The following is a 17,698-nucleotide window of genomic DNA, read 5'->3' as shown; positions in this document are numbered from 1 at the left end:
AATAAAAAGATCTGTCAACTTGCAGCTTCATAATTCAACTTCAGTGAAAAAGCTTAACACACTTTGATTTAAATTTAGCCCTAAAATGACACAAAACACAAATGTGTGGAGGGAAAAAAAAATAAATAAAAAGGTATCTATTCCAGTGTTTTCCAAAATTTGGCTTTTTCTTTTCAGGGCATCAGTACTTTATAGCATGTTAATGGTAGACAAATGATGCCAGGGTAACAGACTATGATATGCCAGCCGTGTTGTTATGCAGGTCAGCTAAACAGGTAGTGTGGTTAAGGGGACGATCAATGAAACTGCAGGGTCTTTTCCCACTTTCTGTGCATCTATGAGCCTCTCGACCCTGCAAAAGCCTCAAATATAAAACAAAAGGAAACAATTTGTTTAAATATGTGTGATATGAATGTCAGTTTGAATTAACACTCCACCACAACAAACACATTTTACACTGCAGGCCCTAATTACCCAAGGGAGTTTGGCCAATGCTAACCTAGCATTCCATAAAGCATGCAGAGGTCAATGAAAGGGTGGTGGCAAATGAGGACATGAAGTCTGGAAATTCATGAGAGTTGGGGAACACAGAACCAACCAAGAGAAGCATTACAGGAGAACGACTTTCACCCCAGAGGTTTTTTGCAGCTGACTTACCGGATTCCAAACACACAATGGATGTAATTCCACACGGCTTTGCGCAGCATGCAGGTATCCACACCACTATGCATAGCCATGGTGTTATATGTGAGGTTGCAGACAACCTGGAACTTCTCATCCAGAAGCTGACCAACATCAGAGTAAAGGCGGTTTATTAAGGAGTAGCCGTGATCCTCCCAGGAATAGTCCTGCAGAAAGAGTCCAATCAATGACCTGTAACATTTTAAACTCAAACACTCAAAATTTCAACAAGTCTTTCAGTATTCAGGACCAAATGTGGAGCTAACATCTTCCTAAAACATTGAGGTTCATTACTGAAAACAGGGATTCATCTGAAAAAAAAAAAATTAAATAAAAACGGTTTAAACAAGAAATAAATAACAAAGTACCAGGGCTCTGAAGGTTGGCGGGCCTTGCTCACCACGACGAGTGAAATCTTCATACCCAAAGTCTGGATCCTCCACAAAGCAGGAGACGTTGGCAGAGAGCAAATGTCGATCTTCATCTATAAAAGATGAAGTACACTTTCTTGATGTTAAGAAGTTTCGATAAGTGTTTGACATCACCACAAACACTAAAAAACGGTCATCTCTGACAGCCGCCGTTGTCTTCATATATTAAAAGAAACCCTGAGTTTGTATTCATGTTTTTAATCTACACAGCATTTCAGACTGGCACAGCGGCTAATGCTGGGGTCTTAACTTACAGCCAGTCAGAGTTATAACTTCCCAAACAAATGTTGGGATTTATAAAAGAAAATGTAACGAGAGAACTTGTGTATATTTGCAGCAACTCTGACCAATTCATGCGATACTTTTTAGAGAAACTGGGAAATGACTATACCCTAATCAAGTACGGAAATGCAGAAAAACTAGCTAAATGACTCGCGCACATAAAAAAAATACTTCATATCACCGCGCCGTTAGTATAATGTGTTCTGACGTAACAAACTTATTAAACCTTGACTCATGATTATGACGTACAGACTGCTAAGTCGGCCAATGCGGCTTACTTGCACTGAAAAACATTTCTGGTTTTTCAGCAGATTATAAAGACTACCTGTTATTACTTCTTCGGGAACTGGCTAACTGGACAGGAATAGCTCTGCCAAGCTTCATTAATTCCATCATGTCTACTGTGCTGCAAGTGATTAACCAACTGAAAAGACACAACATTCAGTTTTTGTTTGGAGTGGGTGCACATACATAAAACAGGTTTTTGCCAATAATAAAAAGGCCAGTTTGCGGAAGTGTCCGGTTTAAACAACTTGATCAGAGCAATTTACTGCACTTGTATTGCAATAAGGGAACCCAGTGAGAATGAAGCTGCTTTTGTTAACTGTAAGTAGTGACAGTTTATTAACGCAAGAGTTATCTGTGATGCCAAGATGAGACTGACAAACATCATGGCTCACTGGCCTGGGTCAACCTGTGGTTCGATTATCATGAGGTACAGTAGCTTTGATGGACGGGATAAATTTATTGGTAAAGTATCTGGCTGAATCCTCAGTTTATCATACAGCCTGTACTATTCATTTAGTACGTGTGCCAGCTGATAGTGGGTATCCCCTCAAACATTGGTGCCTGACGCTTTCCCAACCCTAAGAGTGCACACGAGAGGCACTACAATGCCACACATGCTCTAGCCACACTCAGTTGTAGAGCGCCCTACCAGCCAATGAAGATCTGCTGCATTGAGACTGCACAGTACGAGGTTCATTAGCATGGTCCACTCATGGTTCTTTCAGGATGGCAACAGGGTGGGGTTTGAGGTGCATTAATCTACAAATATTTAGGAGATGATTGTGAATTATAAGGATAATTTGAACAAAAATATGTACGCCAACATCGCATGGACATCAGGGACAGTGCCTCTGGATTGGCAGACTGGGGTGGTGGTCCCCCTCTTTAAGAAGGGGGACCGGAGGGTGTGTTCCAAGTACAGAGGGATCACACTCCTCAGCCTCCCTGGAAAAGTTTATTCAGGGGTCCTGGGGCCTCATGTATAAACGGTGCGTACGCACAGAAATGTTGCGTACGAACCTTTCCACGCTCAAATCGCGATGTATAAAACCTAAACTTGGCGTAAAGCCACGCACATTTCCACGGTAACTCATTCCTTGGCGTACGCAATTTATCCGCCCGGTTTTGCAGACTGGCGGCACCCAGTGTCAAAGCAGTGCTACTGTTCCTGTGTGATCACTCTTTCTTTCTTAAATCCACATTCCTGGCGTGGCTTTATAAATACACTGAAATTAACTGCATATTGTTTATTAGTGTAATGCATCTGATTGTAATTAACCTGTAGCAATATAATGGTCCAGGGAATAGCCATAGTATTCCAAATACCATAACTGCTTTAGCGTTGTAACTCTCACTGCATCTTCTTTCAGCTGCTCCCGTTAAGGGTTGCCACAGCAGATCATCTTTTTCCACATTACTCTCACTGCACCACTCAGAGTATTTATATTACTGTATCTGAGTGGGAAATCACAGCAGCAGCTGATTGGAAAGAGAATTATCGGTACACAGCATGAAGCAGATGCTGCCTGAGCCACAGCAAACGCTTTAGTCCCTGTACGGACTTCGCGGTTTAGAAACAGTTTCATCCCAAGAACTCTAAAGGCACTAAATCAGTCCATCAACTGCTCCTTATATAATTGTTTACTTATAAGTACAATCACCTCACTGTAAACTTGCACTAGTTATAATATTGCACAACCTGCGCCACTTTATAAAGCGCGTATTTACATGTGATGACGGTATTCATTTCTAAGACGAAATGCATCAAAACATGTTGATTATATTATACAGATAAAACTTTAACTTCATTTAAATAATCTGAATTGTTAATAATTAAACATGTGAGGACACGGTGCCGCAGCGCTAGCTAGTTCAGTAATTGTTCCTGCCTTGCGCTGTATTATTGCTGGTGCTGACGCGACACTGGAAAGATAGACGGATATAATAATTAAACATGTACTACTAAGATATTTCAATGTTCCTTAAAAGTTTTGAAGAATCGAAGTTCTAAGCTTACAGATGGCTTCACGTCTATTACATAGCTTATTGTGTGGCGATTGAGTTTTTGGAGAAAGAAAAGTAAGGACAGGAATTGGAGGTTAGTACGTTTGAAAGAGACAGTACTGCTGTGATAAATTATTTAACTGAAGGTTGCGCATGGCGCAGCAAGCCTCTTGCGTGAGACATGAACAAGCACTGCGCCACCGTGTTCCCATGTTTAATAACATGCTTTCATTCCTATCATCATGAAAAAGATATCACGTATACATCTCAGTATTTTAATTATTCAGAGAGCTGTAATATCAAGAATGTAATGGAGTATGTGTCCTGTCGGAGAAAGAGAAAGCCCGTTTAAAAAGCAGGTAGTGATTCATACACATAGAGCACATAGAAGATCAAATACAGAACAAAGCATTTAACATGCCACTTTAGTTACAATAGGATTTGAGAAACTAGTAAATTAAACGATTTTAAGATGAAGTTTAAGATGTTCTACTTTAATGGCAAAATAAACTACGTGATTAAAGTGGAAATTTCGAGATTAAAGTTGACATTTCGTGCTTTTTTCCCCACTGTGTGCCTTTTTTTTTGTCTGTACCCTAATAAGCTTTCATATGACACTCAGACGGTGGGCTACGACTCGCTTTTTCACGGCGACTTTGATATGTGATTTCTTTTTTATTTCGGGCACTGTGCGACTTTGTGAAGTTGAGCCTTCGAGTTTCTCCGACACACTGTCACTCGATCAACTTTCTTTTGTTGATTATACCACTGTTTAAACCAACAAATAGTACGTTTTTCCTTTGCCTCCACTTGGTATTCGCTGAAATTCTTATATTTTCTCCCGTGCTTTTCCCATTGTCTTTTCACAGAAGGCTATTTATATTGATTTGCATATTCAAAGAGGCGTAATTCTGGGAGGAGTTGGGGCGGGACAGAAGGCGCGTGCACGTACGTTACTTTTCACGCAAATCGGGATTTATGTAGTAGAAGAACGTGAAAGTATGCGTGCGCACAGATTCCTGCATCTGGATTTTTCTGTGCGTACGCACAATCCCGCTTTTGTGCTTACGCCATGTTATAGTGTGAGTTCTACGCACGGCGTTATACATGAGGCCCCTGGAGAGGAGGGTCCGTCGGATAGTCGAGCCTCGGATTCAGGAGGAACAGTGTGGTTTTCGTCCTGGTCGCGGAACAGTGGACCAGCTCTATACCCTTAGCAGGGTCCTGGAGGGTGCATGGGAGTTTGCCCAACCAGTCTACATGTGTTTTGTGGACTTGGAAAAGGCATTCGACCGTGTCCCTCGGGGAATCCTGTGGGGGGTACTCCGAAAGTATGGGGTACCGGCCCCCCTGATAAGGGCTGTTCGGTCCCTGTATGATCGGTGCAAGAGCTTGGTCCGCATTGCCGGCAGTAAGTCGAACCCGTTTCCAGTGAGAGTTGGACTCCGCCAGGGCTGCCCTTTGTCACCAATTCTGTTCATAACTTTTATGGACAGAATTTCTAGGCGCAGCCAGGGCGTTGAGGGGGTCCGGTTTGGTGGGCTCAGGATTGGGTCACTGCTTTTTGCAGATGATGTTGTCCTGTTTGCTTCATCAGGCCGTGATCTTCAGCTCTCTCTGGATCGGTTCGCAGCCGAGTGTGAAGCGGCTGGAATGAGAATCAGCACCTCCAAATCCGAGACCATGGTCCTCAGCCGGAAAAGGGTGGAGTGCCCTCTCAGGGTTGGTAGCGAGATCCTGCTTCAAGTGGAGGAGTTCAAGTATCTCGGGATCTTGTTCACGAGTGAGGGAAGAATGGAGCGTGAGATCGACAGGCGGATCGGTGCGGCATCCGCAGTAATGCGGGCGCTGCATCGGTCTGTCGTGGTGAAAAAGGAGCTGAGCCGCAAGGCGAAGCTCTCAATTTACCAGTCAATCTATGTTCCTACCCTCACCTATGGTCATGAACTATGGGTAGTGACCGAAAGAACAAGATCGCGAATACAAGCGGCTGAAATGAGTTTCCTCCGCAGGGTGTCTGGGCTTTCCCTTAAAGATAGGGTGAGAAGCTCAGTCATCCGGGAGGGGCTCAGAGTAGAGCCGCTGCTCCTCCGCATCGAGAGGAGTCAGATGAGGTGGCTCGGGCATCTGATCAGGATGCCTCCTGGACGCCTCCCTGGTGAGGTGTTCCGGGCACGTCCAACCGGGAGGAGGCCCCGGGGAAGACCCAGGACACGCTGGAGGGACTATGTCTCTCGACTGGCCTGGGAACGCCTTAGGATTATCCCGGAAGAGCTAGAAGAAGTGGCTGGGGAGAGGGAAGTCTGGGCATCTCTGCTCAAGCTGCTGCCCCCGCGACCCAACCTCGGATAAGCGGGAGACAATGGATGGATGGATGGAGGTTTTATAAATCAGATTTTTTTTTTTTTTTTTTTGCCATGAGCATGATTTCATTCTCAAATCCACGCAGAGTTTTACAAAGGAGACCCCAGTCTGCTCCATATCTGTGTGGGGTTTCCATGATCTCCTCTTATTGGCATGGCTTTTGTTCTGAAGATGTGCATGTTAGGTTAACTAGCAGTTCTAAATGGCCTTAGCGTTGGTGTGGGCGATTCTGAATTTGCCACGTGACATACTTCTGGGATAATGTCCAAGTCTTCAGATGCTGAAATGGATTAATTATGTCTGATAATAGTGGAAGGATACAAAAATTTGGTGGGCAGTATGGTACTGTATTACTGTTTGCCCTGTTTAGTAATTTAAGTGAAAACAAAGACAGTTTAAACAGGATGAGAAAAATAGCTGAATCAGAAATGTACACTGAACAAAAAGTGTGAAGGCAAAGTTTTTAATGGTTGTAATGCACATAAGATACCTTCAGGAGTAACCAGCAAGCTTTCCCTCTTCTCTTTCTCAAATCGTGTTGCCATCTCTTCTTGGCTGGCCTCTTCCTCTTGCTGCTGCAGCAGCCTCATCTTCCTCATGAGAGCCTCCACCTCTTGTAGAGCATCTCCTGACTAAACCCAATAGAAGAGAGAAAAATGAATCTAAATAAAACAGGAAAGTTTCTAAGTATAGAGGTTTATCAGACTTAAGGTTCAATGTTTAGCTTCCTCTTCAAGTAAACAAAAGCCCTCAAGGTTTTACCTGCTGCTTGAGCTCAGAATGACTTTTCTCCAAAGGACTGGCAAAATGAAGAACTAACAGCCACCTAGAAGACCTTCTAAATGGACAGTAATGGGCAATTATCAGCTGCTCTACGCAAGTCATTTGACTGTTTGTGTGCATACATGTGTGGGGGTGGGTTGTAACTTACATCTTTTCACAGGATGTTAGCCATCATTATTCTTTATTGTTGCTCAGGTTTCAAAACAACCACCTCACCCCTGCCCTTTCTTCTTGTAGAATACAAGGACTCTTCAACTAACTTGTGCTCAGCCCCAACATTTGTAACAAGTGCTGGGACCATCCAGAGTCCACTGCACAGTATAAACTCAAAACATTAAGCAGCACTTCGGTTTCTTGTTTAACCAGCCACAGTTAGCTCTACTTTTAATGGGGTTGGGTATTAAGAGGTACTGCTTAGAACTCCTCATAATTCTACTTCCAACTGCTTGTAACTCCATTATCAAGTCATCTCTGGCAACTTCTGAAATATATACTTTAGCCTAATTATTTCACCTCCCAGTTCCAGGATAGTATGGATTCAGCTATCAACCAGCTTACAATATGTGTGAGGCCTGCACCTTCTCTACATATTCATGTTGTCCGTTAGGGTACCTCAATAAATCCATGCGTTAAGTTACCTGGCAACTCTAAATTTAGCTTTCAAAATTAAGCGTGCATAACTGTCTCAGGCTTCTCAACAATAAAAATGGAGTAAGTAGATTTCTAGGTTAACCTTCAGCTTTACCTGTGGTCACAAGATCTAGGTAATAATGACTTAAAAGAATAAGACCGTGAAGAAAAATTAGGAACCAGCACAAGGATATTAGGCTACCACTATGCAAATAGGCTCAGGAACTTAGCAATATGGGAGGACAGCAGAGCATAACAGCTATTTCTTTGGATTAGGAGAAACCAAATGAGAAGGTTTCAGAATGTGGTTAAGGAAGCCTTCTAGGTAACTTCTCTCAGAAGGAGTACAAGGCTCAGAACACTGGAATAAAACCTACGGGCAAATCCAGGACACCCTGGAGGGATTCCCTAGATGAGAAAAACTAGGAATTACCCAGTGGGAAGAATTTGATGGGGACAAGGTGGCTTGGTCTATCCAACTCAGCATGTAGCCACAGCATTCCCTCCTTAGTCCAAAGAATATGTACAAATCACACATGGTTGCTACGCCTACTTCAACATGTATACATTTGAAGTTTTAGACAAGTTGGACTTCTTGAAGGCGGCAAAGTCACACAAGGAGTTCCTCATAGCTACCTTACAGAGCCCTGGACTGGGTTATCATTTTTATGCAGACACTCAACTCTATTTCAATGTCAAAAGTGCAACTTCATCAGAGTTTTCTCAGCTCACAACTTGCCTCAGTGAAATTAAAACCTGGATGGAGCAGAACTTTTAAAATTAAATTGCAACAAAACTGAACTCCTGCAAAATGAGACTAAAGCGCTACTTAAGTAAATGAGCTCCTTTTCAGTCACTCTTGACGGTGATCTCACCAGACCTTCTTCTGATCCAAGGAACCTTGATGTCATTTTTGATTCCTCCCTTTCTTATTCCGTCCACATAAACCACATTAAGAAACTTTCTTACTGTCACCTCCGTAACATATGCCGTGTTCGCTCATTTCTCTCCTTTTCTAATGCTGAGAAGCTTGTCCATGCTTTTATCACATCCCGCATCAATTATTGAAACTCGCTGCTGGCAGGTGCCCCTTCTAATATTATATCACAGCTCCAGTTGATTCAAAACTCTGCTGCAAGAGTGCTTACTCGAACCAGAAACAGCGAACACATCACACTCATCCTGCTTCGCCTTCACCGGCTCCCTGTGTTTTACAGGATTGAATATATAATTCTATTAATAACCTACAAAGCTTTAAATGGAATGGAACTGGACTACATGAGTAAACTTCTAAATCACTATGCTCCTGTTCGCCTACTAAGGTCCTCTGATTCTGGTAATCTTGTTGTTCCTCACACTAACCTGCGCTCTATGGGCGACAGAGCCTTCAGCTCCATAGCACCCAGACTTTGGAATGACATCCCGAAATTAATGAGATCAGCTGACTCCATTCATTCTTTTAAAAAACAACTTAAAACTCATCTATTTAGGAAGGCTTTTAACTTAACTTAACATTCTGCCCTTTCTTTCAGTTTACCTCTCTGTCCAGGGGCTCAGGATAATTTGTCTCTCTGTTATATCACAAATTAGGTTAATTGTTAGGTTTTTCTTTTAGTATTGAATTTAGTATTTTACTCTGGTTTATTGTCCTTTATTCTATGTAATGCTTTGTTATCTGTTTCATTGTTCTATTCAGGAAAACATTTGTATCCAATGTTACATTTACCCTGCTGTTTATTTTCTAAGACTCTGAAGCGCCTTGAGCATGGGAAAGGCACTATATAAATAAAATGTATTATTATTAAAGTAAATGAGTGGTGTGATGTCTGAAATCTAGCGATTTTTTTCATTGCAAAAAATCAGTCGTGGGTGTCTGTAATGCAGGTCTCATCCATCTCCTACCATACAGCTTCAGTAGGAAGTGACAGCAGAAAGTAGGCAAATTTCAGAACAATTAGTTGTGTGAATAAATGGGCAGGATCTGATGAAGGCTGGAAGAGTCTGTAGAGTGAGGCAGGTGAGGAAAGGGGCTACATGCATCCACTTCAACCAACCATGCAAATTGCACTTTTTAGCAGACTGAGGTCCGGTGCTTTCAATAACAAAAAATTGGGCTGTCAGTCATTAGTTCAACACAAACTCAAGACCAGTTCCAGGTCTTAATTTCAAAGGAGAAATAAATGCGCTGATTTACAAAAAAAACCCAAAAAGACTCACTGATCAGGCTACAAAACACAAATAATTTACTTTCGTTCATGTAATATTCCAGCAACACACCTCTAGATAAGTGGTTGTTTCCACTCAGAACAATGGTGCATTTAAACCACCACTCACCCTTGGTCCTCCACCCCCTTCCTCGGCTCCAGGGCTATCAGTCTGGCAAGGAGATGGGGGACGGAAGGCAAAGCCCCCTTCTTGATCAGGTTCAGGGTTAACTCCACAGCCAAAAACGAAGGAGCACATTGAGTGGTAGTGAGTGAGAAGAACGATGGCATGGATCAGCTCAGCCAGGGACCAACAACTCTCTCCGCCAGGTTTTAAAAGGGCCTGCTCAGAAATGAGAAAGTCGTGAGTAAACCCAAAAAGTAATTTCCAATATTCATGCATCAAAGTATCAACACTCCCGAAATTAAAAACCAAAGCATGCTTTTTTCACCTCAATATGATCCTTTGTGATGAACCATGGCCGGTGAGCAAGTAGTTTATTCAACTCATTTAGATTCCTCAGCTTTCTAGGACAATATTGTAGGCCATTAAGCCACTGGGGATCACCTCCAACTTGAAGAAACTCCGATGCATGTAACTGAACTAAATACAAGCATTGGTGTCGGGCAGCAGCCTGATTAAAAAGAAGGAAATGCCAGTTACAAATGGAAACACTGGAAAACAGCTAACTTTTCATGCACGCCTTTCTTTACATTGACACAAATTTAACATTCATATTATCTGGAGCAATATCTTGGAGAAGAAGAGACACTACCTTGGTGTTATGGACAAAAGAAAAGAAATGAAGAAAAACAAAGCAGCAAAAACGGAACTATTCAAAATTTGTATTACAACTGTCATCATCATTAATCAGAATTCCTTTCTCAAGGTGAGTTTATCTGAATACATCAACATTTTTTTTTATGGTCATCTATTATTCATACTGTTTAACCCTGCCAAACTCAATACAAGGAAGAACAGACACCATCCATGTTCATACAAACAAAATTATGTTTGTAGGGTCATTTTTGTCACATTGGTACAAAACTAATACAGAGTCACCAGTTAATCTCGTGCGTAGAAAACAGAAACAAAAATCCATGTGAAACAAAGAATGAAAAGTTCAGATAATTTACAAAGCGGAGACTCAAGCACAAGTGCTTACTTACTAATACGGTTTGCATATTTGTAGCTGGAGATCCACAAAGGGAGGAAATGAATCACGTATCATAAAGTAGTTTTTATTCCTGAGCTTTCAGCCCCTACCAGGAGCCATCATCAGAGGATAATGATAAGACATACAAGAATCAAAGGCAATATATAGCAAAATAATGGGGGGGTATTGGTCATGTGCTTCTCGGATTGCCAAAGTTTCCCATCATCTAATACATTGGAGGGCTTCTTGCCCGAAGGTTGTACAAATGGAAGCGAAGGTCTGTGATACGGTTTGCATATATTCATGCTGAAAGAAAGCACTCTGCAGTTGAGTCACAGGTTTGGACAAGTGACCTACTCGGAGACACAAAAGATGTCGGGGGAAGGGAATTAACTTTTGGTTAAAACGTATGGTCTTAGTCACTACACTGGAGATAACACATCTGTTGGAACAAGTGTTAACAGCAAGGCACCAAGAGCAGATTCAGCCAAAATAAAAAAAATAAATTAATTCTGCCACACAAGCTACACCAGAACTCACTGCCCATCGTGAATCACATAACCTTTCACCTGCAAGTGCATAAAATACACACATTTTCTCCTTTTGTCAACGATCACGAGTGACATGGAGATCATAATAGCACTTTAAAGTTGGCACAAAGCAACTAGTGTAATGTGCCGGCTTTATCCATAAAACCTTTAATCTGCATACTTCTGAAATACTTCACTCACCATGATAGCAATATAGTGGCGGCAGGGGTATGGCAGGGGGCCATCCATCTGCAGAAGGTAGTGCCGGGTCCGGAGGAAACAGGCCAGATATTTAGGGTGCAACCCCATAATTGTGGTAATGTTGTCCACTCGTCCCATTGAAACAAAGGCCTCTATGAGAAGCTGATGATCACTTTCAACACCCTCTTCCATGATCTAAGAGAAAGTATATGTTATTTTTCAATTAATTAACTGCCAAAATTGCCATAAAGGTTGTGGGAGCAGATGTTGGTCACTATGCTGCAACTGAGGATTACAATTCCTACATCAAAAGCCTACTTTGTAAATGTGTAAAATTAAATTACTGCAGAAAAAAATAAAAAAAAACACAAATAAACCTCAGTGTCACATTATAGTTATACCAGACTTCAATGCTATATATATTGCATTGGATAAGCAGGGGACCACGGGGATGGAGCAAGGAGGCACCAGGAAGTGCCGCCGGAAGAATGTCATCAAGCACCTGGAGCACATCCAGGCGAAAATAAAAGGGGCCGCCTTCCTACACTTGGAGAGCTAGAGTCGGGAGCTGGAGCAGGACGAAGCTCCAGTGACAGGAGAGAGAAAGGACACTGGGAGAGGCCCGTGTTGGGAGCGATTGGTGCGGGAGCACGGTGTGTTGTGAGGACTTTATTACTTTAATAAACGTGTGTTTTTGTAAAGTTCTTGTGTTTGGACCTGCTGATACATATATATTATATATAATAATAATAATAATTCTTTGCATTTATATAGCGCTTTTCTCACTACTCAAAGCGCTCAGCAATTGCAGGTTAAGGACCTTGCTGAAGGGCCCAACAGAGCAGAGTCCCTATTGGCATTTATGGGATTCGAACCGGCAACCTTCCGATTGCCAGTGCAGATCCCTAGCCTCAGAGCCACCACTCCGCCTCTATATATACTGTGTATATATATATACACACACACACACACACACGACAGAGGAGTGGTGGAGAAAAAAGGCTTCCAACGACTAGGATTAAAAAAAGGACGGCAGACATGACCTTATTAGATACATATGTACTGTAAAATCTCTGTAAAAATGACATTACATCTAGCAAGAGATAGAAGTGAATGCGCAAATAAATAACACTCAGTAGATGACATTTTGTGGATATTTTATTATTTTGAATTGGACTCTGACTTGTCAGGCTCAGATGTTTTGCAAGTGATCAGGAGATCGAGGCCTAAAATGAAAGTGCAGTACCAGCCTTAGCTGATCATGGTGCTGACACACTTATCGCAACGTTTGCCTGGGAGGACCGCCACGGACACAGACAAGGACAAGAGTTATGAACCAGATTGCGTTGCACTGCAACAGCCCCGGCCAGAGACAGCGAACACATAGCAAGAGTAGCCACAGAACCAGCAATAGATGTTTTAATGTTTATGTGTGAAGCCATTGTTTTGTGTGCTTTTCAGAAAACAGCTGAGCAGCCACTTGCTGCAGCAACCAAACACGGCTAACATGCAGCAACAGACATTTTATGTTGATTTATGTGAGAAATTATTGCTTTGTGTGCTTTTCAGAAAAGTTGTTTGGAAGAATATTCAGTCCTGGGAGAAAAGGAAAAGGGGGGAAAAAAAAAAATCAACAATCCCTAAGAGAGTTCAAATTACCACCTACAGAAGGAACATGATGACCACGTACATACTCCTATCTACTCCGTATTACAGACTATAATGCAGGATGATGTCAAGTAGCCCCCAAATCTTTAATGTAGCTCCACCCAACAGCACAGCGGTACCTCAGACAGAACCAAGTGCTTTATACACAAAATGACTTCAAGTACCAACAATCCTATTGTGCAGGCTTATTGAAAGTACCTAATTAAAATGATGTCTCATGCCTAATATTGGTACACCCCAATTTTTAGTAAACTGAAATGAGTAAAAATTACGCGCAATGTGCACGAGATTTTATGGAACACATTTTTTAATCCTTCATTCTACTTTTCCACAAAGAATCCTACCAAGTATACAGTATTCAAGGTACTTAACAAGGCAGTTCAAAATAATTTAAGAATTAATTTAAATTGACTGTTAATTCTGCCCTCAACTTAAAGCATATCTGAAAAAAATGAAAATCCTTTACATGTTTTAAGAAGCTCAGTAATCTTTCAAATTACCTTTCCTACTACAAAATTTAGTCAAGCTACAATACATTCTTACCTGTTTTAAGGGTATAAAGAAGCTTGGTCCTTTACCAAGAACACGTGGGACCTGTATTCCTCTGTCCTAAGAGGGGAAAAAAAAGAAAAATTGAAAAATAAGGTTAAATACATGATCTAACAGCATATATAAAAGCATAATCACCAATGAGACATCGCAGTCCTACCATACGTGTGATATCTCACGAAGTGCTGGCTTATGTTGACATCCTGTTGATCTGTCAAAATGCTTCAGGCTGAAATACTGAAAAGTGCATTCCATGCTAGCTCACAACCTGCGTGCTAGTCATTCACCTTGCTATTAGGCTTAGTCATTATGACCGCCTTGGCAAATGTGATATGAGGGCTGCCGGCTTGTAATCATTTTTATATCCGAATACTAAAACATGGGAACAATTTCATATTGTCAGGCTGGGAAGAGGCACACCATCATTAAAAACCACCTTGAAACTTCCTTAATCCACCTTAAAGGTCACGGCACCATGAACTGCAAAGTACAGTACAGAGGGGATATATGGTAGAACTGGCAAGTAACCAAATGCCCATGTCTTTGGGATGAGACAGGAAATCCACAGTACCCCGAGAAAAACCCATGCAGGCCCAGGGAAAAATAAGCACACTCAAGCATGTGCAAGTGCAGTTTAAAACCAAACAGAACCTGACACAGATCTTCATTGCTTTACATAAAAAGCCTTTCCAAATAACTAAATCGTGAAATCTAGTTTACTTTGTTCACAGAAATGCTGAAGTATGCTCTATAAAACAAAGGGCAGGCAACTCGAAAAATGAAAGCAGTGAGTGGCAGAACTCCTACAGCCATTTCCATTACAAGCTTGAGGGGAGCTGCAGTCTGCCCCAGAAGTAAAAGCTGCTAATCTCTGCCTCGATTGAAAAGGGAATATGCTTTTATGACAAAGGACTAACTACTCTGTTGACAAGAGCCAAACAGACTGGTTTCAAATGGGTGATTTACTACAATGAGCCAGGTCAACACTGGCAAGTATGGCCACTCGATAAAGATAACTAACAATTGGCTTGCACATTACAGGGCTTATCTGTAACTTGAAGGAAAACAAAAATAGGCTAAAAGGACAAAAACTTGAAAAAACAAGACATGTCTCCCTTGGCACACACAATGATGACTTCATTCACACAATGGACTTACCGTAACTGATTAACCAAGTCTCACTGACCAGAGCAGACTCGTGAAGTGGAGTCACCTTAGTGTCAGCAATACGTTTAGTTCTTTCCAGAAAGGTATACAATATTCTTGAAATATGACTTTGCTAATTCAGTGGTAAGCCAAGTTTTAAAAAAATAAAATGAATTGGTCAAATTAATATAGGTGGGCAGCACAGTGGCGCAGTGGTAGCGCTGCTGCCTCGCAGTTAGGAGACCTGGGTTTGCTTCCCAGGTCCTCCCTGCGTGGAGTTTGCATGTTCTCCCTGTGTCTGCATGGGTTTCCTTCGGGTGCTCCGGTTTCCTCCCACAGTCCAAAGACATGCAGGTTAGGTGCATCGGTGATTCTAAATTGTCCCTAGTGTGTGCATGTGCCCTGCGGTGGGCTGGAGCCTTGCCCGGAATTTGTTTCCTGCCTTGCGCCCTGGTTGGCTGGGATCGGCTCCAGCAGACACCCCCCCCCCCCCGTGATCCTATAGTTGGAAAATGGATGGAAGGAAATTAATACAGGTGGTGAGTTGCTTGAAGCAAACTAAAACATGATGTGCTTTAAGTGAATTTGAAACTGCAATGAAATAAAAGATTGTATTCTCAAAAGCAGCAATTAAGGCTGGTGAAAGCAGTGTGGCACATCTTCAGTATCCGGCCTACATAAGAACTTATGTCAGAATGATGAATTTGCCCACTTGCTAAACCTGACTAATGCAATTTTAGGGTCATGAGGAGCAGTGGGAGTAAGGTGGGAACCAAACCTTAATAAGGCAACCACACTCATTCACTTCTGGCTAATTTGGGGTCTTCAACCACCCTATTACAAAAGTCTTTGGATGTGGGACAAAAACAGACTCCTGGAACAAACTCTACATGAGTGCAAGGAGAACATACAAATTCTGCATAGACAGTAACAGACTGGGATTCAATACTTGGGCATTGAGGTGGCAGCACTAACCACAGTAAATCTGTGCCATCCTAGTGGGAGAATTGTACGTCTTACTGTAATAGTATATGCGTCTTAGCTATCTGAACACATGCTGACCATGTGACTTGAACCCAGTTAATATTTCATGTGTCCAAATGTGTACAAAGAAATGCATTACAAAAAAAAAAAAAAAAAAAAGGACTAAAAACATAAAAAGAAATGAAGTGTGCACCAACTGAATTTGAGTAATATACTTTTCAATCTCCATTTAAAAAGTGGGGGGCAAATGTAGACCTAAACAGATGAGAGCATCTTACTGTACACTATTTGCTTTCACAAAGTGAAAATCTAATGTCATAAATTGTTATTTGTTATTAGCATTTTGCATTTTTGTTCTGGTCTATCGTCTCTTACTCCAATTCAAAGCTTTGTTGCTTGCTGTATTTATCTTTAGGTTTATGTTGGTGTTTATATTTATATTTTTGAGAAGCAGTTTGAGCAGAGAACGGGACCATAAAATAAAATGCATTAATATTATTGTTAAGACATGGATGGAAATGTATTTGCTAATTTCAAAAGGAATATTTTCACTATGACTATAATTAAACCCAATTATTGGGAGAAGAATGTTAAGGACAGAGCTGCCAGGAAAGAGGTAGGCCTAAGAGAAGGTTTATGGATGTGGTGAGAGAAGACATGCAGATGGTGGGTGCGACAGAGCAAGATGCAGAAGACAGGACGATATGAAAAAGGATGATCCACTGTGGCAACCCATGACGGGAGCAGCTGAAAGAAGAAGAATTAGTTTTGATTTCAAAAAGAGATTTTATATTTATATTGTATCTTTAAATTTTAGCCACCAGCAATAATGCATTAATTCCTTTGTCTGATTAAAAGTGCACTACCACATTTGCTTGCCTTCTCTCCTTAATATTTGTGAACATTTCTGTACAGCAATGCACAGGTACAACAGAGTGTAACAACAGAAAGATAGTGACAAAACGATTATCAGCTGCAGGGTAAACCAGAACATTACAGAGAGGAAGTCCTGTAGACAAAAAAAGAAAAAACAGGACAAACAAAGCAGGATACCCAAAATTGGACAGAACCTTTCAGGTCTTAATACTATTTCCCTTAGCCATAGTTATGGCCAACGCTGATGTTGAATAACACAAGTCAGAATGCCATATGAAAGTGAACACGCACACACACACACCCCATGAAATATATAAAGGACAAGTTTCAATTATTGATAAATCTCTACGTTGAATTCTAAAAATCAAAGTAAAAAATGATTGCATTTAGAGTCTTTTTAAAAACACTGCTTCTGCATTTGCCACCAAACAATTAGTGGACTCTGAAAGGTAGATTCATCATCTGCCATCTTCCACACCCCATCTGATTCAAAATGTTGACTGGTTCCTTAACTAAATCTGCTTTTTATGTTGAGTTACTTTGTATTGTATTGTATTCTTGTTTGTTTTGATTGGTACATTCTGATAAGGCCCACTTGGGAAGGTGTTAACCTAAAGTCTCCTTAATCAATAGGCCACACTTTCAGAGCACTAATATAAAGAGTAACATCTTGATGGTTATATATATATATATATACAAGCAGATAATGTTTTTGTGGTTCAGTGGGTGAAACTGGCAGTAAAACTTCAACCAAGTCTGTCTGGAAGAAGATTAAAATTTAAGAGATAAATGTAAAGGAAAACTGTCAGGTTTTGATTTCTGTATTCTTGAATTTAAATAAAGGACATACAGGTATCTCACGTCACTTTTACCAAAGTTGAACAAATTTAAACATGGAAATTTTAACATTTACACTGCAA

The 17,698-nt window shown here is 41.2% G+C and overlaps 1 protein-coding gene across 2 annotated transcripts in view; it reads right to left on the bottom strand.

Annotated features, from left to right (window-relative positions):
- The window catches only part of sesn2 (sestrin 2), a 44,023-nt gene that overhangs the window by 9,486 nt on the left and 16,839 nt on the right, over nucleotides 1–17,698 (bottom strand). For both annotated transcript variants that reach the window (XM_028819482.2, XM_028819483.2), the window contains exons 2-8: nucleotides 13,767–13,832; nucleotides 11,556–11,750; nucleotides 10,120–10,302; nucleotides 9,798–10,010; nucleotides 6,541–6,682; nucleotides 1,050–1,165; nucleotides 658–848 (exon numbers count right to left, since the gene is read on the bottom strand). In XM_028819482.2, coding sequence (XP_028675315.1) covers nucleotides 658–848; nucleotides 1,050–1,165; nucleotides 6,541–6,682; nucleotides 9,798–10,010; nucleotides 10,120–10,302; nucleotides 11,556–11,750; nucleotides 13,767–13,832 — 1,106 coding nt within the window. The remainder of the gene's footprint in view (nucleotides 1–657; nucleotides 849–1,049; nucleotides 1,166–6,540; nucleotides 6,683–9,797; nucleotides 10,011–10,119; nucleotides 10,303–11,555; nucleotides 11,751–13,766; nucleotides 13,833–17,698) is intronic.

The sequence above is a fragment of the Erpetoichthys calabaricus genome, chromosome 14, assembly GCF_900747795.2.
Source record: "Erpetoichthys calabaricus chromosome 14, fErpCal1.3, whole genome shotgun sequence".
Taxonomy (NCBI): Eukaryota; Metazoa; Chordata; class Cladistia; order Polypteriformes; family Polypteridae; genus Erpetoichthys; species Erpetoichthys calabaricus.
This window is presented reverse-complemented; position numbering and strand designations above follow the sequence as displayed.